The sequence below is a fragment of the Agelaius tricolor genome, unplaced genomic scaffold, assembly GCF_023055355.1.
Source record: "Agelaius tricolor isolate 1412-34295 unplaced genomic scaffold, bAgeTri1.0.p SCAF_42, whole genome shotgun sequence".
In the NCBI taxonomy this organism is placed as follows: Eukaryota; Metazoa; Chordata; class Aves; order Passeriformes; family Icteridae; genus Agelaius; species Agelaius tricolor.
This window is the reverse complement of record NW_027269302.1, coordinates 1,168,392-1,193,059: the sequence shown is the minus strand read 5'-3', so window position 1 is coordinate 1,193,059 and position 24,668 is coordinate 1,168,392. Positions and strand designations below refer to the sequence as shown.

At 50.3% G+C, this 24,668-nt stretch overlaps 1 protein-coding gene across 3 annotated transcripts in view; it reads left to right on the top strand.

Annotated features, from left to right (window-relative positions):
* LOC139603906 (zinc finger protein 3-like) overlaps positions 1 to 24,668 on the top strand; it is a 109,516-nt gene that overhangs the window by 4,061 nt on the left and 80,787 nt on the right. For 2 of the 3 annotated variants that reach the window (XM_071454915.1, XM_071454914.1), the window contains exon 3: positions 38 to 1,356. The exons of the other annotated variant lie outside the window; for it this stretch is intronic. In XM_071454915.1, coding sequence (XP_071311016.1) covers positions 52 to 876 — 825 coding nt within the window. In that variant the 5' untranslated portion in view covers positions 38 to 51 and the 3' untranslated portion in view covers positions 877 to 1,356. Of the gene's footprint in view, positions 1 to 37; positions 1,357 to 24,668 lie in introns of those variants that run through there. 3 annotated transcript variants of the gene reach the window in all.

Below are 24,668 nucleotides of genomic sequence, written 5' to 3'. Positions count from 1 at the left end.
GGCAAATCCCATGCTGTCCTTGTCCTTCCTCGCCCAGGGCAGGAGCTGAGCATGGAGAGCAGGGAGGACAAATGCCCGCGGCAGAACCTGGTGGAAGAGGCCGTTTTGAGCAGCTCCACGGCGCAGGAAGCCAACGGGGAGGAAAAGGCCCGGAGATGCCGCAGGAGGAGGGGCTGCAAACGCAGATGGCGGGGATGTGAGGGGGAAAGAGGCAGCCTGGGCTGGGAAGGCGGCCGGAGATGGAGCCAGAGCTCAGAGCTGGTGCTCCATGAGCAGCTCCATGATGGGGAGAAGCCCCACACGTGCGTGGAGTGTGGGAAGAGCTTCAGGTGGAACTGCCACCTGATCGTGCACCAGAGGATCCACACTGGGGAACGGCCCTACGAGTGTGGGGAGTGTGGGAAGAGCTTCAGCTGCAGCTCCAGCCTGATCAGGCACCAGAGGACCCACACGGGGGAGAGGCCCTATGAGTGCTCCAAGTGTGGGAAGAGGTTTCAGACCATCTCTGATCTTCTCCTGCACTATCAGAGTCACACAGAGGAGAGGCCCTTCCAATGCCCCGACTGTGGGAAGGGATTCAAGCGTAACTCCGCCCTCATCACCCATCGGCGCATCCACACAGGGGAGAGGCCCTACGAGTGTGATAAATGCAGGAAGAGGTTTCTGACCAGCTCCCATCTCCTCCAGCACTATCAGATTCACAGAGAGGAGAGGCCATTCCAATGCCCCGACTGTGGGAAGGGATTCAGGCACAACTGCACCCTCGTCGCCCACCGGCGCATCCACACTGGGGAGAGGCCCTACGAGTGTCCCCAGTGTGGGAAGAGCTTCTCCTGCAGCTCTAACTTGACCAAACACCAACGGAGGCACCGGTAAGGGAAGCCCTGCGAGTGCCCCGAGTGCGGGAAGAGCTTCGTGCGCTGCTGCAGCTCCATCCCCCACTGGAGGAGGCACTTTGGGCACAGCCCTGGTCACTCACATTCCCTGTGATCCATGTTGGGGACACTCCTGGCTGCTTCTCCTTTGGTTTGACCTGAATTTTTTTCTCTTCTCCATCTCTCTGTCCTCCAAAAGTCCATTGGGATGGAACAGTCACCTCAAAACCACTCTAATTCCACTGAAAATAACTGAATTTTAACCCAAAAAGGGCTCAATTCCACCTCAGATTGCTTGTTCCTTCCTCAAAAAACTCAATCCCATGCCAAACTCACTCCATTCCACAACTGTCAAGTTGAGATGGAGTTGGAAGGAGATTGGGAGAAGTGGGATCTCAATTTGGAGCAGTGGGATGGGGATTGTGTGGGGCTGGGTGTGTGGGATGTATTTGATAGCAAATAAAACTTTCAGAGTTACTGATTTCTGTCCCGTTCATTTTCAGTCAGTTCTGTTTGCAGAGTGCCACCTTCTCAGCTGATTCAATTCCTATAAAAATCCCATTTTTTAAATCATCTAACCCAAACAATCCAAAAACCAATATCAAAATAAAACCACCTGCACACAATTAATGTTTTAAAAATAATTTTAATTTTTCAAGAGTACTTAAGGATGTTATTAAAGTTTAATTGTTTGGTTGAAATGTCTGAGAAATTGTACTGGTGTTTGGTTTTGTGTTTAGTATATTTGTAATATGAATTGTTTAACTAAGAGGTGTTAGATTACATGTTAATTTCTTTACATATTTTTTATCTAAAGTACATTAGTCATCGAGTTAAAATTTTCAAAAGGTATTTCTTGATATATAATTTGTTTATTTATATGCATTGGTAATATTATAGTAATAGTTATTGTTGGTTTGAGTTGAATCATTGTTGGAGTTGAATCATTGGAAAGAAGAGTTGAGATTTTTATATTTTATTTTTATTATAATTTATTTAATTTCAATTATTATTTCTTTGTTTATAATTTTATTGCAATTTGTTGAGGGGATAGGAAGGAAGTTCAAGGGCAGGAACATTTTTTCCTTGCTGGGAACTGGAATTCCAGACCCAGGGAGTGTGTGCAGGACCCCACAGACTGGGATCAAATATGGGCTGGGATCAAATACGGACTGGGATCAAATACGGGCTGGGATCAAATATGGGCTGGGATCACATGGATGGGGATCGTGTGGATCAGAACCCTCCAGACCAGGATAGCCTGGAGTGGGATCAAATATGGACTGGGACTGTATGGACTGGGATCCCAGGGACTGGGACCATATGGATCAGGACCACACAGACTGGGATCAAATATAGGCTGGGACTGTTTTTTAAAGTAACTTTGTTCTATAGTTTTTATTTCTGTTGTTAATTAGGCTCAGTGAAATAGCTGCTTGTGTTAAACTGCCTGCTTGGATGGGATAACATCCAATGCACCCAGGATGAGGACACCTGTACAGATCTGCCAACTATCAGCACTCCCTGTCTGAAGGCAGAGTGCACCAAGGCCCAAAACCTGGAGGTGATAAAGAGAATGGACTAAAACCACAGCCAAGGAATCTGCATGCTCTAAAAAGGCAGATCCAGGGCAGAGCCATGCTAAACAGTTCTTGGAAGATGTAAACTGGGTGCATCTTGGCACTCAGGCAGGAGCACCCTGTTACCTTCAGGGATCCCCTGAAATACCTTTCCCCTTACATCAGCCTGGTGCATATTCATAGAGCCTCATGCACAGCAGCTGGGAAGGGTTTAACACTTTACTGGGTATATTAGCGTTCAGAAACACATAATCACCAGAATGATTATATGCAGGTGCTTTTATTGAAGAGCTCTGGGATTCAGGGGTACCAACCCAAATCTGACTCCGACATGGGTTTGGGATGAACATGTTTTTATATTCTATCGTTATATAACTTTCATGTTAATGACTGAACTTCAATTGTTCTATTGTATACATAGATTTCAGCCAAGCATGGGCTCCTCGTGGCCCCCCTCAAACTTCTAACATAGTTCCTCATGATTCTTCTTATGATTAAACAATAATTATATTTAATTACTAAACAATCATCACATCTAACAATTATATCATTTGTCATGTTCTGCTTACGCAGGTGCAATTTCACATGATCTGGCAAGCACAAAGCCTAACATTTTCAGAGTCTATTTTTGACATTTTTCCAGGGCCCCACTATCATTCTCCCCCCTTTGAAAGCATTTTCACTTCACTATAGGTGTAAATGTTTTCACTTGATACAGTCCTTTATTTCTCAATTTATTCTTGACGTTCTTCAAGTCCATGGTTGATGTAAACGTTGTCGTGGATGCTGTCACGAACTGGAGAACCAGAAGATGGTGGGCGTGGATCTCGTGTCAGTGCCTTTATTATCTTCTGGTTCCAGGACGTTTTCTTCTGTATCTCTCCTTTCAAGATGCTGTGAACTAACCAAATTGCTAAGAATACAATTAGTAAGATTATCACACTCTCAATGATAGATTTAATCCATGAACTCACATTCCACCCTAGCCCTTTAAAGATTTTGCCTAGCCAGGTCGTAGTCAAATCCTTTTGCTCTTCTTGTGCTTCATGCTCTCTTTGTTTCAACTGATTGATGTCATATTCTACATCTGCAGTTACATTTGGGATGTGAACGCAGCAATGACCAACCCGTCCCTTTAAAAATCCACATACTCCATGCTCTTTCAGGAGTAACAAATCTAAGGCTAATCGATTTTGTAAAGTCATTTTTGTGGTGCCTTGTAATTGTACATTTAATTCTTTAAATCCTTCCCGGGTGACTCTTGCCAGTCTATCCACCTGACCTGTAAGTTTGTACAGCATCTTCTACTCTGATAGTTTGCTGTAGGACCAAGCAAAGACTCTCGGGCCCACCCAAATTTCACTCCACCAGAGGGTTCTTGCCAAGTGTCATCTGGATTTTCATTGTCTAGAACTTCTTGTCTTGTTCTTATCTGCACAAGTTCATGTTTTCCGTTAAATGGGGACTTTTTCCAAATTGGACATGAGGTTGGGAGGCCTAAAGTAATTTCCTTTACTTTCCCATCTACAGGCAGATGTGTTGTCCAGGTGCCATCGCTTGCTGCCCATACAAATTGTCCTGGACCTCGGACTGTACTCCTGGTACATCCTACAGCTGCTTTATAATTCACTCTGCCTTGTTTATGTTTGATCCCTCTGCAAGCACAGCCAGTGTTTAGGGCTATTGCCAGGGGTGGCATCTGCTTTATCTCTGCATCAGCAGAAGTGCAGTCATAAGTTTTATTACATGCCCACCAACTTACTTTGTCTGCCCTCGTTCTGCTACTGGTGGCAGTGTTTGTTACTGCTGGATCTGTTTCATTCCCGGAGCCTTCCCACTTAATGCACCAAGGGGTGTTTGCCATACATTGGAATCTTTGAAGGATACTCACAGACCACGCACTGTCCCAAGGCTGTCTGACCTTTCTGATCCTTGGCCTCACACTTCCATACCAGAGTGGTTTCTGTAACATTTTCTGTAATCTTTTTATAGTGTGGCAAATAGCATTGCCATTGTGTGATGCCTCCTGATTCTCCCATAGGGGTTCCTAGTGTGCCAGCACTTAGAATACAGTCTTTCTGGCCCATGGGTCTCATCCATGTTCCTATTTTCTCCCAAGTTTCCTTGATTACTTGCCTCGACTCGGGTACCTGTTTGCATGCAATTGTTTTGTTCTTTTGTATTTCAGGTAGTTTTGATGTTGTGATTCCCCAATTTACTGGGTCTCCTGCTGCCCTTTGGTATTGGTATACAGGCAGTTATTCTACAGGTGTTTTGCATTTTGGCAAAGTCTTTGACTAATCCAATCATTACATTCTCAGCCCAAACTGCATTAGAAACCTTTATCACCTGTGTTTCTGCTTGTACCTCTCTCTTCATTCTAGAATGAAAAGTGTTTAGTTGATCTTTTTGCATTCCACATCCCAAAGACATTAATGACCATACCATTGGCACAATTACTGATAGCATTCTCAAAGTAATTAAACACATCTTATCTGCAGCCTTGTTGGTTCCACAGTTTACACAGTCCGTGATCCAGGATGGATTTTCTTCACTCGGGTATAGTGAATCCAGGGGTCCACGCCGGCTGCTTTGGCTGCTGTAAAGGTGGTCAGCAGTACCTGGTGGGCTCCACTCCACTTTTCTTTCAGCGGTTCTTCGTTCCAGTTCTTGATGTACACCTCGTCTCCTGGATGTATGTTATGAACTGGGCTCTCGAGAGTCAGCGGTCTATTCCACACGAGGATGCTCCGGAGCCGAGCTAAAGTTTTCCCGAGAGACAGAACATAATTATACACTTCCTGCTTTCCTGTGACGTGCACATTAGGGTTAGGCTCAGGAGATTCATATGGTTTCCCATGCAATATCTCATAAGGACTGACTGACATCCCACTCCTAGGCTTTATCCGAATCCTCAACAGTGCTATTGGCAAAGCCTGGGGCCACTGCAATTTGGCTTCTTGGCATATTTTACTGATTTGCCTCTTTAGTGTCTGATTCATCCTCTCTACCTGTCCACTTGACTGGGGTCTCCATGGTGTGTGGAGGTCCCAAGTTATCCCCAGCAATCTACTTACCTCTCTTACTACTGTAGCTATGAAATGGGGCCCCCTATCTGATGATACACTAGGGGCACCCCGAACCTGGGAATAATCTCCTGTAGTAACCACTTTACTGTTTCCTTTGCTTGGTTGGTGTGACAGGGAAGGGCTTCTGGCCACCCAGAGAATGTGTCAACCCCCACTAACAGGTATTTGTATCCTCGAGTTCTTGGCAAGTCTACAAAATCTACCTGCCAATAGTCTCCTGGCTCTATTCCTATCCGAATTCGTCCTAGCTGTGCCTGTCGTCTAGCCACTGGGTTGTTTTTCAAGCAGATATCACATTTTGACATTACTGATTTTGCCATTGTTAACATCCGTACCGAAATTCAACCCTGCTTTAGCAATTTTACCAATGCCTCTGCACCCCAATGACATTCGTTATTTTTAATTTGTAGAACTTCTCTCATTATCAAGGGGGTACCACTATCTGTCCTTGTGCAGTCACATACCATCCCTCTGAATTCTTTTGTGCATTTAGCAAACGTGCCAGTCTCTCATCTTCTACTGAATATTTTGGTTCTGGAGGCAAATTGAATTGGGATATATTAAGCTATAAAGGTATCAATGCCATTGTTGTTTGCACCTCTCGAGCAACCTGTCGGGCTCTCCAGTCTACCTTTCGATTTCCCTCACAGATTTTGGAGTTTCCTGATTGGTGTGCTTTGCAGTGTATGATTGCCACTTGTTCAGGTTTTTGTACTGCTTTTATCAATTGCAGGACTGCATCCTGATGTTTAATGTGCATACCCAGAGAAGGACAATAGTCCCCTTTCTTTCCACAGTGCTCCGTGTACATGCACCAGTCCAAAAGCATATTTTGAGTCAGTCCAGATATTTACCTTTTTCCCTTCACTTAATTCTAGTGTCCTGGTTAAAGCAACCAGTTCTGCCTTCTGGGCAGATGTATTTGGTGGTAATGCCTTTGCCTCCACTGCTGTACTGACTGTTGTTACCGCATACCCAGCGTATCTGGTTCCGTTTTCCACGAAGCTGCTCCCATCTGTAAACAGCTCCCACTCTGGCTGCTCTAGTGGGACGTCTTTCAGGTCTTCTCTTGCTGAGTAGGTGTACTCTATTACCTCCACACAGTCATGCTCTAATGGGCCTTCTTCAGTTGTGGTACCTAGGAACAAAGCTGGATTCAAAAGGTTAGTTGTTTTTAATGTGACATCACCCTGCTCAGTCAGGACTACCTGGAATTTCATCATCCTGCTTGGGGATAGCCAATGGCCCCCTTCTGCTCTAAGACAGAGGTTACCATGTGTGGTACATTGACATCTATGTGCCTTCCCATCGTGAGCTTCCTGGCTTCTTGTATCAGCATCACAGTGGCTGCGACTGCCCGCAGACATGGAGGCCACCCGGCACTTATGCTGTCAAGTTGTTTGGAAAAGTAGCCCACCGGCCTTTTCCAGCTTCCCAGACCTTGGGTCAGGACTCCTAGTGCTAGGCGCAGCCTTTCATGGACAAACAGCTGAAAATCTTTAGACAGATCAGGTAAGCCTAATGCTGGAGCAGTTGTCAGTGCTTCCTTTAATTTTAGGAAGGCTTCTTTCTGTGGCTTGCCCCAGGTGAATGGCTGCATCTTCTGAGCTTCACACAGGGGTTTCACAATCAGTCCACAGTCCATGATCCACAGGCAACACCATCCTGCCATCCCGAGGAAGACTCGCAGCTCATGTAGATTCTGGGGCTCTGGAATAGCACAAATAGCTTGGATACGGTTAGTGCCTAGTTTTCGTTGCCCTTGTGAAATTTCACATCCCAGGTAGATCACAGTCTGTTGGGCAATTTGTGCCTTTCCTCTGGATATTTATAACCTCCCATTCCCAGTAAATTTAAAATCTCAATGGTTACCTTTATACAGGTTGCTTTTCTTCTGTAGCTATTAGTATATCATCAACATACTGCAACAACAGGTATTGGTCTCTTGGTACTTGCCCACTCTCGGTGCAAATCTCCAGCTCCTTTGCCAGTTGGTTTCCAAATAGGGTCGGCGAGTTCTTATATCGTGTCCAGGTGAGTTGGGTCTTTCTCCCATTCCCTGGGTTTTCCCACTCACAGGCAAACAGTTTCCTACTTTCTTTGTCAAGGGGGGATGCAGAAAAAGGCATCTTTTAAATCAATTTCAGTAAACCACTTATATATCTCCTTTACGGATGTTAGCAATGTGTAAGGATTTGTTACCACTGGAGAAATGTCCTTTGTTATTTTATTTATTGCTCCCAAATCCTGCACTAATCTATATTCACCATCTGGCTTCTTTATTTGGAATATTGGTGTATTAAATTCTGGTTCACATTCTTCTAAAATTCGGTATTTCAAGAATTTCTCAATAATCTTTACTTATTCCTTGCCGTGCTTCTGGTGTTATGGAATAGTGTTTGACTTGTACAGCCCTCGCCCCTTCTTTTAACTCTACATGCACTGGTTGTGCCAATTTAGATTTCCCTGGTATATCTGTCTCCCATACAGAGGGAATCACTGCATCTCCTACCTCCCTAGGGGTAGAGGGAACAGGTTTTTCTTTGATCATTAAAATCTGTCCCGTCTTTGATTCAGGTATTTTCATTATAAGCTCCCCATTTTCAAAGGTTATTACCGCATCAAGTTTCTCTAGCAAATCTCTCCCTAAAAGCGGAATTGGACACTCAGGTACGTATAGGAATTCCTGTTATAACTTTGTTCCCAAAACACAAATCTAGGGGTTGCAAGAATGGCCGTTTTTCCTCTTTCCCTGTAGCGCCGACTATTGTTGTTTCCTTGTCCCCAATTTGTCCTTGCAAATCATTCAATACCGAGTGAGTAGCTCCTGTATCTATTAGAAATTTGACTTCTTTATGTCCTAATTGTTTATTTATAACAGGTTCCTTAACTTGTTCTACTGGCTCTGTGTCTAGTCAGCTGGTATACTCCCCCAAAACCATCCCCTTGGTAACCTGCTGGCACTGATTGCCCTGGTGAAACTGGTTGTTCAAGTCTGGACATTGTCTCTTCCAATGCCCCTCCCGCTTGCAATACGCACATTGATTTAGGTTTAACCCCTGCCTGACTGGTCTCCTATTTTGACTATTCCTGTTACATCCCCTGAAATTTGGGTTCCCTTTTCCTTGTATTACTGCCAACAGATTCTGCTGCTGCCTTTTACTAGCTTCTCTTTCGCGATTGTTATATACCTTCCAGGCTACCTCATGTAGCTTATTCAAATTCCTTCGTTCTTCCCCTTCTAATTTTGCAATTTTCTACGAATATCGTCCTGTGACTGGCCCAAGAATATGAGAGCGAGCTGAACCTTTGCTTGTGCTGTGTCCATTTGGAGATCTGTATATTTTCTTGCTACCTCCTTAAGCCTCTCCAAAAACGCAGTGGGAGATTCCTTCCTGTCGAACTTTGTATAGTTTAGACCAATTTATAGTTTTGGGCACAGCATTCTGAACTCCTATTTGGATCCACTCTTGATATTTCCGTAGTCTCCCCATACCGCAAAATAAATTAGGGTCCCAATTTGGATCCTCAGTTGGGAAATTCTCATCTAAATTCCCTGTTACGAATCCATTTCTGATGTTCTGTCTTACCCTTTCTTTGGCTGCCTTAAGTACCGTCTCTTTCTCAGTAGAATCCATCAAAGTATCTAATATTAATATATTAGATATATTAATATATTATATATAGATATATATTAGATATATTATTATACTATATATAATTTTATATATATATAATATTATTATACATATTATTGTATGTCATCCCAGTCAGGATTTTGAGGTTTTTATAACCATTTTTAATACTCATGCCATTTTATCAGGATTTTCTCTATGAATTCTGGCTGATTGTTTCCAAATAACTAAATCTGCAGGAGAGAAAGGCACTTTTATAAATACTGGCCCTTCCACTCCTACACTTTGTCGCAAGGGGGCAATTACAATCCATTTTTGTCTGCCTATGTCTTTTCTATCCATAACTGGGGCAAGGTTAGACCGACTCCTGGTTCTGGGGGCTACCCCATCGTTGATTCTCTCTCTCTCCTTCCTGCCACAGTTAGGTTTTGCTCATCTTCCGAGGAAGAAGGATCAGGTGACGATGGGAGAGGAGAATAAAGAGGGAAGGGTGTACTAGACGAGACAGGTTCAGGATTAGGTGGGGTAGGAGCAGGCAGTGGGATAGGGACAGATGGAACAGGTGGGATAGGGTTAGGTTCTCTTGTTCCTATTGGAGCTACCTGTAAATCAATATCTGTATAATTTTCCCTACTCAGGCTTTCTTTCAACGCCAAGTGTTCTAAATAACGTTCCTCACAAACCCCACACTTATTGCTTTCAGATGTTTTAACCATCATTAATCCACATTCATCCTGCCATTCTGGCTTTGCCCGTAAATAGAAAAACAAATCAACATACGGAACCTCATCCCATTTTCCTTCTTGTTTACAAAACGACATAAACTGCGAAATAGTGTTATATTGCAGAGTCCCGTATTTTGGCCATTTTTCACCATACTCCAAGGCATATTCTGGCCACCATGTATTACAATAATCAATCAACTTAGCTTTACGTAATTCTTCCCCAAAATTACCCTGTTTCCAATGTGCTAATAAGCACCCCAAAGGAGAACATTGCGGGATAGAGGTGTTGCTGCCCAAAATCCCTTTAAGTTTCTCCATTCCAAATATACCACAAATTGCCGAACCCGCAACGCTCTCGCGATTGTCTTATGGAACGGCGCCTGGGCTTGTACCAGCAGGAATTCCTTTAGCCCAACCAAGCGTAGCTTTCGCTGCGTCTCATTGGCAGGCACCCAAACCAAAGTAAAAAGCACCTTACCTTTCTCCCGGGGACGTGGCGAGCGGCAGAAGCGGTTGCGGCCGATCGAGCTCCCCGAGAATCCCTCGGTGCCGGCTGGAGCGCGGTCGAGTCGCGAAACTCGCTCAGCAGCACCCGCAGGGTCCAGCCGGGGTCACCAAAATGTTAGCGTTCAGAAACACATAATCACAGAAGCGATTATATGCGGTGCTTTTTATTCAAGAGCTCTGGGAATCGGGGTAGTTTCCACCCAAATCTGATTCCGACCATACATTCGAGGTGAACGTGTTTTATACTCTATCATTACATAAATTTCATGTAATTATTAAACTTATATTCTTCTATTGTATACACAGATTTCAGCTAAACATAGCCCCCTTTAAATTTCCAACATAGTTTCTCACATAGATTCTTCTTATAGTTATATAATAATTATATTTAATTACTAAACAATCACCACATCTAACAATCATATTTTTTATCATTCTGCTTAGGCAGGTGCAGTGACCTGAGAAAACACAAAGCCCAATATTTTCAATGACTATTTTTAACATTTTCCAGGGCTCCACTATCACTTTTATTTCTTGTGGGAAAAAACCCTTCATCTCAACCAGGCACTCATGGCCAAAACTGGGCAACTGCCTCTTGAATTCCCTATATCCAAGGATAGCTCCCAGACAAAAGCTGCCAGGAGTGACAAGTCTGGCTGGCCTTGGCTTCCTGAGGGCTGGCCCTCATCTGCCTCTGAAACACTGGGGCTTGGTGCTTTCCTTCCTTATGAAAAGAGCTCTTCTTCCTGTCCAGGCACCCACAGCCAAAACTGAGATTGCACCTCCAAAATGCCCAATGTCCAAGGAAAGCCCCTAGACAAAAGGTGCCAGGAGAGACAGGGCTGGCTGGCTTGGCCTGAGGGTGGCCACCTCTCATCTTCTTCCTAAACACTTGGACTTTGTGCTTTACTTTCCTATGGGCAAAAACACCCATCTTGACCATGGCCAAAACTGGGATTCCCCCTCCAAAACTCCGTACATCCAAGGATTGCTCGCAGGTGAAAGCTGCCAGGACAGACAGGTCTGGCTGCCCTTGGCCTCCTGGGGGTGCCTCTCCCCTGCTGTCCAAACACTGGGGCTGGGTGCTTTCCTTCCTATGGAAAAGAACCGTCCTCCTTATCCATGCAGAAATGGCCGAAATTGGGGTTCCACCTCCCAAATTCCTGATATCCAAGGGTTGCTTTCAGACAAAAGCTGCCAGGACAGAGAGGTCTGGCTGGCCTTGGCCTCTGATGGCCGCCTTTCATCTGCCCCTGAGACACCACCGGTGTTCTGTGCTTTCCTTCCTATGGAAAAGAACCATCCTTCTCCTCCAGTGTCCATGTCTGAAATTGGGATTCCACCTCTGAAATTCTCAATATCCAAGGGTTGCTCCCAGGCAAAATCTGCCAGTACCGTCAAGGCTGGCTGGCCTGGGCCTCTGGTGGCTGCGCCTGCAACAGTGGGGCTGGGTTCTTTCCTTCCCATGGAGATCCCTGGGACACTGTGGGGACCTCATGGAACCAAGGGGATCATTGTGGCCCCACTGGAGCCCATGGAACCAAGGGGATCATTGTGGCCCCACTGGAGCCCATGGAACCAAGGGGATCATTGTGGCACCACTGGAGCCCAGGGAACCAAGGGGATCATTGTGGCCCCACTGGAGCCCATGGAACCAAGGGGATCATTGTGGCACCACTGGAGCCCAGGGAACCAAGGGGATCATTGTGGCACCACTGGAGCCCAGGGAACCAAGGGGCCATGGTGACACAGAGGGGCTCTGTGGGGCCTGATGGAACCATGGAGACCATTCCAACCTTCAGGGCCTCGTGTCACCAAGGGGGCATTATGACACCTCAGGGCCCCATGGAAGCAAGGGACCATTGGGACCCTGTGGGACCCCATGGAACCCAGGGAACATGGAACAGCTCTGGCTGGCTTGGCCTCCCAGGGGCCACCTGACAGCTCTGGCTGATCTTGGGCTGTCAAGGGCTGCCTCTCATCAGCTTCTGGAGCACTGGGGCTCTCTGCTTTCCTTGCTATGGAAAAGAGCTGTTTGACTTTTCAGATGCCCATTGCCAAAACGGGTACTCTCCCTAAAATAATTTCCTCTATGCAAGGGTATCTCACAAAACAAAACCTGCCAGCTCTGGCTGGCCTTGACCTCTGGTGGTCACCTCTCATATGTCCCTGAAACACTGGGGCTCTGTTCCTTCATTCCTATGGAAAAGAACCAGCCTTCTTGTCCAGGGACCATGGCCAAAATTAGAATTTGGCCTCCCAAATTCTGTATATCCAAGGATCGCTCCCAGACAAAAGTAGCCAGGACAGACAGGTCGGGCTGGCCCTGTCCTCTGGTGATTTCTTTTGACTCTGAGCCGAATGTTTTAATTTGGAAACACCTTGGAGAGGGCCCAGAGATGTCCCAAGGAGGGGTTTGGAGGCCTTGGGCCCATGAGCACTGTATAGGGACAAAGGAGCTCTGTGCTCAGTGGGGTGGAGACTGAGGACAGTGGAGCAGAGCCATGAGAGTGTTTAAAGAGCGATTTCAGGAATGGTGGATCCTTTTGACATAGTGGAAAACAGCCAGAGAGAGAAAGAATTAACGCCAAGGGCAGCTGGGGAGGCCCAGAGTGGCTGCAGGAGAAAGGAATTTCCCTGTCAGGGCAGGGCTGTGGTGCAGCACGTCCCCAGCAGGAGCCTGGAGCAGCCCCAGGCTCTGTGTGGGCAGGCAGGGGCAGGCAGGAGGCAGAGCTGTCAGCAAAGGAAGGGCCCAGCCAGGTGGGGCAGCCGGGGGATGCCGAGAGCCTGCAGGGACAGAGGCCAGGGCAGGGACACTGTGGGACAGCCTGGGCTGCACAGGGCACAGGGATGGGCAGCAGCTGCAAGACAGCCCTGACAGAGCCAACCTGGGCAGCGCTTTGGCCATGGCTGCTGGCCCTGGGCCTGAGCCAGGAGGGGACAAGTGACCCTTGCAGGCCTGGGGCCTCATTGCCTCCTTGTCCCTGCTCAGCAGCCTGGCAGGGGCCGCCCCACGCTCCTGCCCTTGGCATTGCCCATCCCCACATGCCAGGACCCATCCCGGGAAGAGCCCTGAGCAAGGAGGAAGGGACAGGATCTGCCTTGCCAGGGGCTGGGGCTCAGGCCTTGGCCCTTTGCATTCCTGAAACAAATCCAGGTTTGCTCAGCACCAGAGACACCTTTGCCTTGTTTGTCCCCAGCTGCCATCAGTGCCTCCAGTGTTCTGTGTGGTAGGCCAGGGACAGGCGCTCGGAAGATTTCGGGCTGTAACGGAAAGTTACAGGAATCCTTCTACCCCCCTCCCCATAGATAAGGATCACCCTTGGAATGTAGCCAGACGTGTAGCCCCCCTAACCTATGCATGCCAGTAACTTTCCACTCCATACTAACCCTAGAAAGTATAGCCAAACCCCTGTCTGACGTAGAGAGACCCCTTAGTCCATAAATACCCTTAAGACCCCTCAATAAAGGCCTTTAACCGTCCACCACATTGGTGTCAGCGTCCGTTATTGGCCACAAGGGATCCCACAAAAGGAGATCGAAGTGCTGGACCCCTGAAACCAGGTCATCGCGGCCTTCACAAGAAGGCAACATAGTGGTGCCAAAACCCGGGATCGGGACGAGTCCGGGCGACGGGAGTACTCCTGGCCAGGGGACAGCACTCAACGCCGGAACGGCCATAACGAAGAAGGGGGACGCCCCAGAGACCCGCGATTCGTATGGAAGCGATAGCGAAGGTCGTAAGTTTGATACATATGCAATGGGGAATCAAATGTGAACTCAGGAATTTTAATCTCGCATTGACGAGACTCCTAGAAATTGGGGTCATTTCTCGACCCATAGATATATTACACCCTGGGGTGTGGCAGAAATGTACTGTCGCGCTAGCAGAGGACACAAAAGCCACAGGCAGCAGCAAAAGCCTGAAAGCGTGGGGGAAGGCAGAAGCCGCCCTACGCAAAGCATTAGAAGAACAGGAGACGTGGAACGTTGCGCGCTCCTGTTTGTTAATCGCGCCACAGCAGGGGGAGGGGGCGGGAACGCGAAACCCCCCTGGTGGCGACTCGATTGAGAGCGGGGAGACGGGGGGACCGGGCGCGACCCATCCCTCCTCCAGCCCAAAGCCCCCGGAGCCCTCGGAGCCCCCGGGGGACCCCCTGACCCCTTCAGGGGACCCGCCGGGGCCCAGACCACCTCCGGAGCCCCCCGGGGTGCCCGCGGACCCCTCGCCCAACCCTTCCCCGCTGCTAGCCGACTTAGCGCAAGAAGCGGAGGGACTCGCACGGTCCTTTTGGGAGGGGCTGGCGGCAGAAGCCCGAAATATCGAGAGGGCAAGCGCGCGGGCGAGCGGCGGAGGGGATCCGCCGCCCTACCCGTTTGAATATGGCGCGGATGGCCGGGGAGAGGGGTGGAGCCCGCCGCCTCACGGCGGGAAGAACCCAGAACCGCGGCCAGCCGCGAACACGCATGCGCGGGAAACCAGCGCTGAGCCCATGCCCGGCCGAGAGCCGTGGGTCCCAGCAGACGCGCATGCGTGGGGGTGCAACAGAGGGCGGACACTCACTCGGGAGCCGCGCCCACTGATGCCACTATATATGGGAGAGATCCCTCCCTGCGGGAGGCAGGGCGAGCCCAGGGGGCGGCACCACCAGCAACATCAGCACCGCCCCCGAGGGGAGGAGCGGGGCCGTAGCCGGACAAAACGGCAGCAGAGACCGGAAGTATATTGGCAGTCGACTTCCGACTCTGAAGGGAGCCACAGCTCCCCAGATCGCTCTGCGGAGCCCACCGAGTCCAGCAGCGACTCGGAAGCAGAGAAAACAGAATCAATGCGGTTTCGGACGAAACCAATTAAAACTTTTAACACAACCGGGAACCAGCCCCAATACGAACTCACCGACTGGGGTAAAATCAAAATCGAATGCGCGGAATGGGCATCCGCAGCATCGGTGCATGCCTTCCCGGTGAGAATTACGGGACCCCAGGGGAACCAGCAAAGAACGTATACTCCCGTTAATTCCAAAGATGTTCAAACAATAGTAAAAGCCATTTCAGAAAAAGGAATTAACTCAGGGGTGGTTTCCACTCTCGTGGATGGTCTTTTTAGCAATGACGATTTACTCCCTTTCGATATAGTGCAAATAAGCCGTATGCTTTTTGATGGGGCGGGTTTGATAATATTTAAACAGGAATGGACGGACCAATGTGCAACCATGCTCGCTCAGACGGCGGGGGAAGGGCAGCCACTCCACGGGTCGAGTTTATCTAGGTTGTTGGGGAAGCACGACGAAGTGGCCACACCCCAGCAACAAGCTGCCCAGCTCCGGATCGAGGAAGTCAGGGCGACTTCCCGGGCGGCCAGAGAAGCTATACGCGCCGCATCCAGGGTGGTGGCCAGACCGACACCATGGTCGACCATCAAACAGGGGGAGAGTGAAAGCTTTACACAATTTGTTGACCGCCTTCAGGCTGCCGTGGACTCCTCTAATTTACCCACTGTCGCAAAAGGCCCGGTGGTAACTGACTGCCTTCGGCAACAATGTAACACCGTAACCAAAGATATATTGCGTTCCCTACCAGCCGGGGCCAGCCTGGCTGACATGATTAAGCATGTTGTGAGGGAAGAGCAGCTGACCCCACTTCAGGCAACCGTGCACACCCTAACCAGTGTGATGGCCTGCTTCAAATGTGGTCAGTCAGGTCATGTTGCGGCTAACTGCCCCCAGCCAGCACAGCGTCCCCAGGCAACACCCTCGCCCCAACAGCGCCCCAGAGGGACCTGCTGGAGCTGTGGGAAGAGAGGTCACCTGGCTAGGGACTGTAGATCCCGGCCCCGGGGAAACGGGAGGGGGGGGGGCGTGCGGGCCATATTCAGCCCCCTCCCGCTCTGGATGCGAGATGGCCCATCTATGTCAACCCACAGTGGGGCAGGGGATCCCCATACCCTATGTTCCCACAGGAGGCAGCCAGTATTGCACCCTCACCAGCAATACAATGGCAGAGCTATGCAGTACCACCGACTGCACCCTCGCACCCCCCATCATCACAAGCCACGCAAGCGCAACAGGGCCAGCAGGGGACGCCCCAAACCGGGACCCCTGGGTGGCCCTGGCCATGAGAATAGGGAAGGAACCCCCGAGGGTGTGGGGGACATGCCGCCTCTATGGCAGTCAGGACCCCCACATCGTAGGACTTCAGTTTTGGGTAGACACGGGATCAGACTGCACGATTCTCCCTCAGCGGCATTGGCCCAGACATTGGCGGTTCAAGGAAGTCCCCCCAGTGAACGGGGTGGGGGGACAAACCCGGGCGTGGAAAAGCACCCAGCTGGTGGCTATCACACTTCACACAAACAAGGGACCAGAACAGACAGTAGCAATTTACCCCTACATTTTGCAAAACTCTCCACCACTAATAGGAAGGGACGTCCTTGCTATGCTAGGAGTCAAGATTACAAATTTATCATAGGGGTCACTGCTGTACACCCTCAGCTGCCGATCAAATTGACTTGGAAATCATCAGATCCTGTTTGGAGGGAGCAGTGGCCTTTGTCAGAGCCTCGAGTGGCAGCTTTGCTGGAACTGGTCAACCGTGAACTGCAAAAGGGTCACATAGAACCCTCCACCAGTCCATGGAACACCCCTGTGTTTGTAATCCCCAAAAGGTCCGGAGAGGGTTATCGTCTCGTCCACGACCTGAGAGAAGTGAACAAGACGATTCGACCCATGGGTCCGGTCCAGACACTGCTACCCATGAATTCAGCCATCCCTGAAGGACAGCCATGCGCAGTACTGGACATCAAAGACTGCTTCTTCTCGATACCCCTGCATCCGGACGACAGAGAACGCTTTGCCTTTTCCGTCGCGTTTCCAAACGGTAATCGGCCTAACCTCCGTTTCCAATGGAGGGTACTTCCCCAGGGCCTAGTGGACAGTCCGGTTATCTGCCAGATCACCGTGGACAGAGCGCTGATGCCAGTCCGACATTCCTACCCTGCCGCAACCATCATCCAATACATGGACGACATCCTAGTCGCTGCACCATCGACGAGCCAGGTGGATCACCTGGTGTCTGCGATCACAGAAACCCTCCAGGCCAACGGCTTCGAGATCGCAAGCGCAAAGGTCAAGAGAGGACCCTGCGTGACCTTCCTGGGAGTGGGAATCACAAGCTCCTATGTGACTCCTCCCAAGGTAAGGATCAACCGGGACATCAGGACACTTCACGATGTGCAATGCCTGGTGGGATTGCTGCAGTGGGTCCGCAACGTCATCCTGATCCCCCCCGAGGTCATGGATCCTTTATATGACCTCCTGAAGGGACAACACCCCTGGGAACCCAAGGAGCTGACACCACAAGCGGCGAGCTCCCTCGATTTCATCGATCAGCAGATGTCCACTGGCACGCTAGCCCGGTGGAACCCGGCCATGCCCCTGGACTTATACATACACTTCACGCCAAAGGGCGGAGTGGGGGCACTGGCACAAGGGCCTTCGGAAAAGGCCCGGCCGATCCAATGGGTGGTCCTCGGGAGACCTGCTCGTGCATTCTCCCCAGGAGTCGAATGCATCGCTAACCTCATCAGGAAAGGCAGGAAACTCGCCCTGAGACACCTAGGAACTGAGCCGACAAGAATACATCTTCCCTTTCGCAAGCAACCGTCTGCGGAGTCACCCGCAATTTCAGAGCACCTAACCCTTGCTCTCACCGGCTTCGGAGGAGAAATCTCCTACTCAGCAAAACCGCCCTGGACTCGGCTGCTGACCATCGTCGACATAGACGTACCGCCAAAGGTCAAGGACCGACCGCAGCCAGGACCAACGGTCTTCACGGATGCTTCCTCCACGACTTCTACGGCAACGGCAGTGTGGCAGGCAGGAGAGCAATGGCATTGCATCAAAGCATGTGACCCCACACTGTCAGTGCAGCAACTGGAAGCGGCAGCAGTGGTCTTAGCGTGTGGACTTTTCAAAGATGAACACCTCAATATAGTAACAGACTCTATATTCGTGGCAAGGCTTTGCCTAGCCATGGCAGGACCAGGTGTGTCAACATCTACAGCAGCCCTAATGCTGGAAGAAGCGCTCTCTTCACGACAGGGCACCGTATCCATCATTCACGCCAACAGCCACGACCCAATCAAAGGTTACTTCCAGATAGGCAACGACAAGGCGGACGCCGCAGCAAAAGGCGTATGGACGTTGCAGGAAGCTCGTCAGCTGCATGAATCACTCCACATCGGGGCCAAGGCCCTGGCGAAGAGGTGCGGGATTTCGACAGCAGACGCAAGGCATGTGGTGGCTACCTGTCCTCACTGCCAGAAGTCACCCCTGTGGACCAGTGGGATCAACCCGAGAGGTCTCAAGCCTTCACAAATCTGGCAGTCGGACTTCACCTTGTGTCAACTGCTGAAGCCCCGAGCGTGGCTTGCCGTGACGGTGGACACTTTCAGCGGAATGATCGTGGCCACACAGCACCCCAAAACTAACTCTAAAGCCACAATTCAGCACTGGCTGACAGTCATGGCGTGGCTCGGCATCCCCAAGCAGATAAAAACTGACAACGGTTCCAACTTCACCTCCAAACCAGTGCAAGAATTCGCCTCGAAATGGGGCATCACATTAGTACAGGGTATCCCGTATAACAGTACTGGGCAGGCCATAGTAGAGCGGGCGAATCAGACCCTGAAAACCAGGCTGAAGGTGTTGGCAAAAGCAGAGGGTTTTGCCCATTCTATTCCCCCGGGAGATCAGGCACGCATACTAGCAACTGCTTTGCTAGCACTGAATCAGTTTCCCAGGGGGGATGAAACAAACAGCCCTGTCCAAAAACACTGGGCCACCAGAGCTCTAGAGGAAGGCCCACAGGTTGCAATTAGAAATGAGCTAGGTGAATGGGAACAGGGCTGGAGGTTGATGCTCACGGGACGAGGGTACGCAGCTGTCAAAAAGGACGGCGAAATTAGGTGGTGTCCACTTAGGTCAATCAAGCCTGACCTTCACAGTGGGCGGGACAAGACTGATGAGAACTGTGAGTTTCTATCGGCCGTCCCCGGGATGCGTACGTTCCCCTCCCAGAGGAAAGTGACAGCCGACCGAGCCACCGGACAGCACCTGAGAGACCCACACGGGCGAGACCCAAGCAAGCGCGGTGTTTCTGCGTGATTATGCTATTGGGGCTTGTCACCGGAGGACAAGCCAGCCCAGACTACTACCCTCATCAGCCCTTCAGGTGGGTCATGCAACATGTTGCTGGTGACAAGGTGCTCAGAGTCATCACCACGCCGAACGCCCCGTCCTTCATGCTTCACATCACCGACCTGTTTCCAGAACAACCAAAGGTAGACCCCCATTCTTCACACGCCACGCACATGTACCTATCTTACTGGTGCCCAGCCTCAAACCCAGGAAAAAGTTATTGCAATCGCCCAGGGTGGGGATACTGTGGGCACTGGGGCTGCGAAACAATAGTTACAGACGCCAGGCCGTCAGGACCTGGGTGGGACCCACAAGAGCCCGACAGATTCCTACAGTTCACCTGGGCACCCGCAGGCTGCAAAACACCCGTCTTCCTCCAGGGAAGTTTCTATCGAAACCAACATAAAGTCCCCAAATTTCGGAAATGCACTCACTATAACATGACAGTTTTACAGCCGAATCACCCTAGCTGGGCCGTGGGCAAAGCATGGACAGTAGTCCTTCAAGGGTCAGAAAAGTGGGTGAATGTGCGAATTACCAGATTCCCACCGTCAGCACCCAGAGCAGTTGGGCCCAACAAAGTGATCAAAAGCACACAGAAAGGGAAAAATATGACCTACCCCAAACCCTTACCCACAAGGGTCACCGACGTCCTGACTGGCGATGAGGAAGCCTTCCAGATAGGCCAATCAGCCAGCTCAGGCTCGAACCCAATCCTTCGCATGTTAGAAGCTACCTTTTTATCCCTAAATGAATCTAACCCGAACCTAACTGAGTCCTGCTGGCTTTGTTACGATGTTAAACCCCCCTTTTACGAAGGAGTCGCTTTAGATACCCCTTTCAGCTATTCCACAGCCGATGCCCCTCGCCAGTGCAGATGGGACACACCCCGCAAAGGAATTACCCTGAGTCAAGTCACAGGTCAGGGCAGATGCTTTGGCAATGCAACCCTAGCTAAGCGGAAAGGCGACATCTGCACCGAAGTAGTCGAGCCCGACAGAAAAAATAATAAGTGGGTAGTCCCATCTGCATCTGGGATGTGGGTTTGCCAGAGATCTGGAGTAAGTCCCTGCGTGTCTCTTGCCAAATTCGATAACTCTAACGACTTTTGTGTTCAAGTTCTGATCATCCCTAGGATCCTGTACCACTCAGACGAAGAGGTGTACCACCTTTCCAAAAATAACAACCGGCTCCACAAGAGAGAAATATTAACAGGTATAACTATCGCAATGTTGCTCGGCCTAGGAGCGGCTGGAACGGCAACAGGTGTCTCAGCCCTAGCAACTCAACACCAAGGATTGTCCCAGCTGCAGATGACCATCGATGAGGACCTGCAGAGGATCGAGAAATCCATTTCCTTTCTAGAAAAGTCAGTCTCTTCACTCTCAGAAGTGGTCCTGCAGAACAGGCGAGGACTGGATCTCCTGTTCATGCAGCAAGGGGGCCTGTGTGCCGCCTTGAAAGAGGAATGCTGTTTCTACGCTGACCATACAAGAGTCGTTAGAGACTCCATGGCAGAACTCCGAAACAGACTGGCTCAGAGACAGAAAGACAGAGAAGCCCAACAGAACTGGTTCGAATCCTGGTTCAACCAATCACCATAGCTAACCACCCTGATTTCTACCCTAATAGGTCCATTGGCAATGCTGCTTTTAGCTATTACCTTCGGGCCATGTCTGCTGAACAAGCTAGTCTCATTCGTTCAGGCCCGCATAGAACGGGCTAACATCCTGTTCCTGGGACAGCCACAATTCCTGTGAACTCAACAGGAGACACTGCCAGTCACGAGAGACTTGCCTGGCAGAAACTTACTCAGGTTTCCCCAAGACCCTTTTCCCTAGTCAGATCTCAACTTCCTACCTCATTTTAGTGCCAATGTACAAGACTACCTCGTTCATTTGTGAAAGAGGGGGGGGAAGTGTGGTAGGCCAGGGACAGGCGCTCGGAAGATTTCGGGCTGTAACGGAAAGTTACAGGAATCCTTCTACCCCCCTCCCCATAGATAAGGATCACCCTTGGAATGTAGCCAGACGTGTAGCCCCCCTAACCTATGCATGCCAGTAACTTTCCACTCCATACTAACCCTAGAAAGTATAGCCAAACCCCTGTCTGACGTAGAGAGACCCCTTAGTCCATAAATACCCTTAAGACCCCTCAATAAAGGCCTTTAACTGTCCACCACATTGGTGTCAGCGTCCGTTATTGGCCACAAGGGATCCCACAAAAGGAGATCGAAGTGCTGGACCCTGAAACCAGGTCATCGCGGCCTTCACAAGAAGGCAACAGTTCTGCTCTCCCTGGAACCCGGGGACACTTTCTCAGTCCTGTCCCTCAGAGGGATCTCTTTAAAGTACAAGAAACTTCAGTATTTCAATCTGACTTGGAGCTCTTGAGAAGTCTTTGAGCCCACCCTGAGGGACTGGGTGTGATGCAAAGAGCAGCAAAGGCCCAGAGGGTGATTAAAGTCCTTGTGCTGTGTCTGTGCTGCTGAGCTGGGCCGGGCTCCTGGCCCACAGGCAGCTCCTGGCAAGGGCAGCAGAGCTGCAGAGAGACAGCTCTGGCCAGGAGCAGCTCCTGTGCACAGCCCAGCAGGGCTGGGGCACTGCCAGGGCCCCTCAGGGACATGAGCAGGGCACAGACAGAGCTCCCAGGGGCTCAGCACTGGCCGGGGCTGTGGGATGTCCCCACGGGGGCTGTGTCACAGCAGCACCTCTGGGGCTGTGTCCCAGAGCCACAGAGCAGCTGGGATGGCAGCAAGGGGCTGTGGGACAGCACAGAGTGGGCTGTGTGACAGCACTGAGGGGGTTGTGACATCACAGAGCTAGCTGTGACATCACAGAAGGCGGCTCTGTGACATCACAATGTGGGTTGTGACACAGAGTCACAGAGCAGCTGTGTGATGCCACAGAGAAGGCTGTCACATCCCAGGGTGACTGTGACACCACAAATGTGCTGTGTGACATCACATAGCAGCTGAATGACATCATATGGAGGTTGTGTGACCTAACAGAGTGATTGTGTGACATCACAGGGACAGTGTGACATCACAGGGGCTGTGTGACATCACGGGGGCTGTGTGACATCACAGAGGCTGTGTGACATCACGGTGGCTGTGTGACATCACAGATATTGTGTGACATCACATGGGGCTGTGTGACATCACGGGGGCTGTGTGACATCATGGGGGCTGTGTAAGGTCACTGGGGAGGTCACTCTGCCCCGGCCCCCTCACAGCTCCCCCCAGAGCAGTCCAACCCTGCTCGTGCACAGCAGGGTCCCCTGTCCCCCAGGGTCCCCCCGTCCCTGGCCCTGCAGCCTCCCCCAGAGGATGTTCTACGAGATCGACCCCAGAGCCTGACACGGGGACGGGGGCCGGGGCCCTGGGGGTGGCACAGGGGGACAGGGACCCCCCGGCAGCGTCCCCGTGTGCCCCAGGGCCAGAGCCTGGGCCAGGGCTCCTTCACCCTGTTATAGATAAATATCATAATATTGGCTTTTTGCAAATATTAAAATGGATTTTATATGTGTGGTGGTAAAATAACCTTGTTCTAAAGATATAGTTTTTATTTCTGTTGTTAATTGAGCTTAGACATAGTAGTGAAATAGCTGATAGAAGTGTGCTTGTGTTAAACTGCCTGCTTGGATGGGATAACATCCAATGCACCCAGGATGAGGACACCTGTACAGATCTGCCAACTATCAGCACTCCCCGTCTGAAGGCAGAGTGCACCAAGGCCCAAAACCTGGAGGTGATAAAGAGAAGGAGCCAAAACCACAGCCAAGAAACACACATGCTCTGAAAAGGCAGACCCAAGGAGGGGCCACGTAAAATCATTCCTGGAATATGTAAAGTAGTTTATGGGTATGCATGAGGCTCTATGAATATGCACCAGGCTGATGTAAGGGGAAAGGTATTTCAGGGGATCCCCAAAGGTAACAGGGTGCTCCTGGCTGAGTGCCAAGATGCACCCGGCCGTAATAACCTTTGCTCCATGGTCCTGGTCTCCCATTGTCCTTTATTAAACTTTGTGCATTTTCACAGGAGAGTGAACGTGTTCTTCACAAATGGAATCTCAAGGGAACAAGGGTCAGTTGTTAAGCCAAGGCTCTGCTTTGACCAAGTGGGGCCTCATGGGACACAGGTGCCACTGGGACATTGCCAGGTCTGGTAGGAACAAGGCTCCATTATTGCACAGTGTTACAGATGAGTAATGTCATAGTTGGGTCTCACAGTGAGGAGATAGATCCTATGTGTGTGTTAAGATGTGTAGTGATGTTATTGTCATCTGTCCCCTATAGTCCTCTTTCCCCTGCCCTTGTAATGGCCTTGGTGGTTGGGGCATTTGGGGAGGGCAGGTTTGTCACTGGAAGGCAGGCATGGCAACACCTGCTCTCCAGTCAGGGTGCAAGAAAGCATTCTCCACCAATGGACGGCCACAAAGAGTTACCTGACAGACTTTGGGTGGGGCTAGGATTACCTGGTGCAACACCAAAAGTCTAAAAGGAGGAGCAGCCAATTTGTGAAGGAGCCATGTGGCTGATAGGCACGGGGTGGGGAAGGGCTCCCAGTGCTGTGATTTCTCCTGTTTCAGTCCTTTGTTGTCATTTTTTTCAAGGTTGAATCAACCTTAAAATTTTAAAAGTAGCGGTCATTTCTCACACAGCAAGGCCTCAGGACGCCCAGGAGAGCGGCGTGACAATGACATCTTGAGGAACCAAGTGTCACCTGCAAACACAACGGGGCCTCATGGAAGCCAGGGGCCACTTGGATATTGCCAGGGCAGGTGGAACTCAGTGTCCATTGTGACACAGCACAGCCTCGTGGAACTCAGCAGAGCATTGGGACAGCCTGGAATCTCATGGAGCCAAGGCTCTGCTTTGGCAAAGTGGGGCCCACAGGACACAGGTGCCACTGGGACATTGCCAGCTCTTGTGGAACCCAGTGTCCACTGTGACACAGCAGAACCTCATGGAAACATGGGGGCCACTGTGACGCAATGGAATCTCATGGAAGCAAGTGTCAGTTGTGAACGCAGCAGGGCCTCACAGAACCCAGGGGC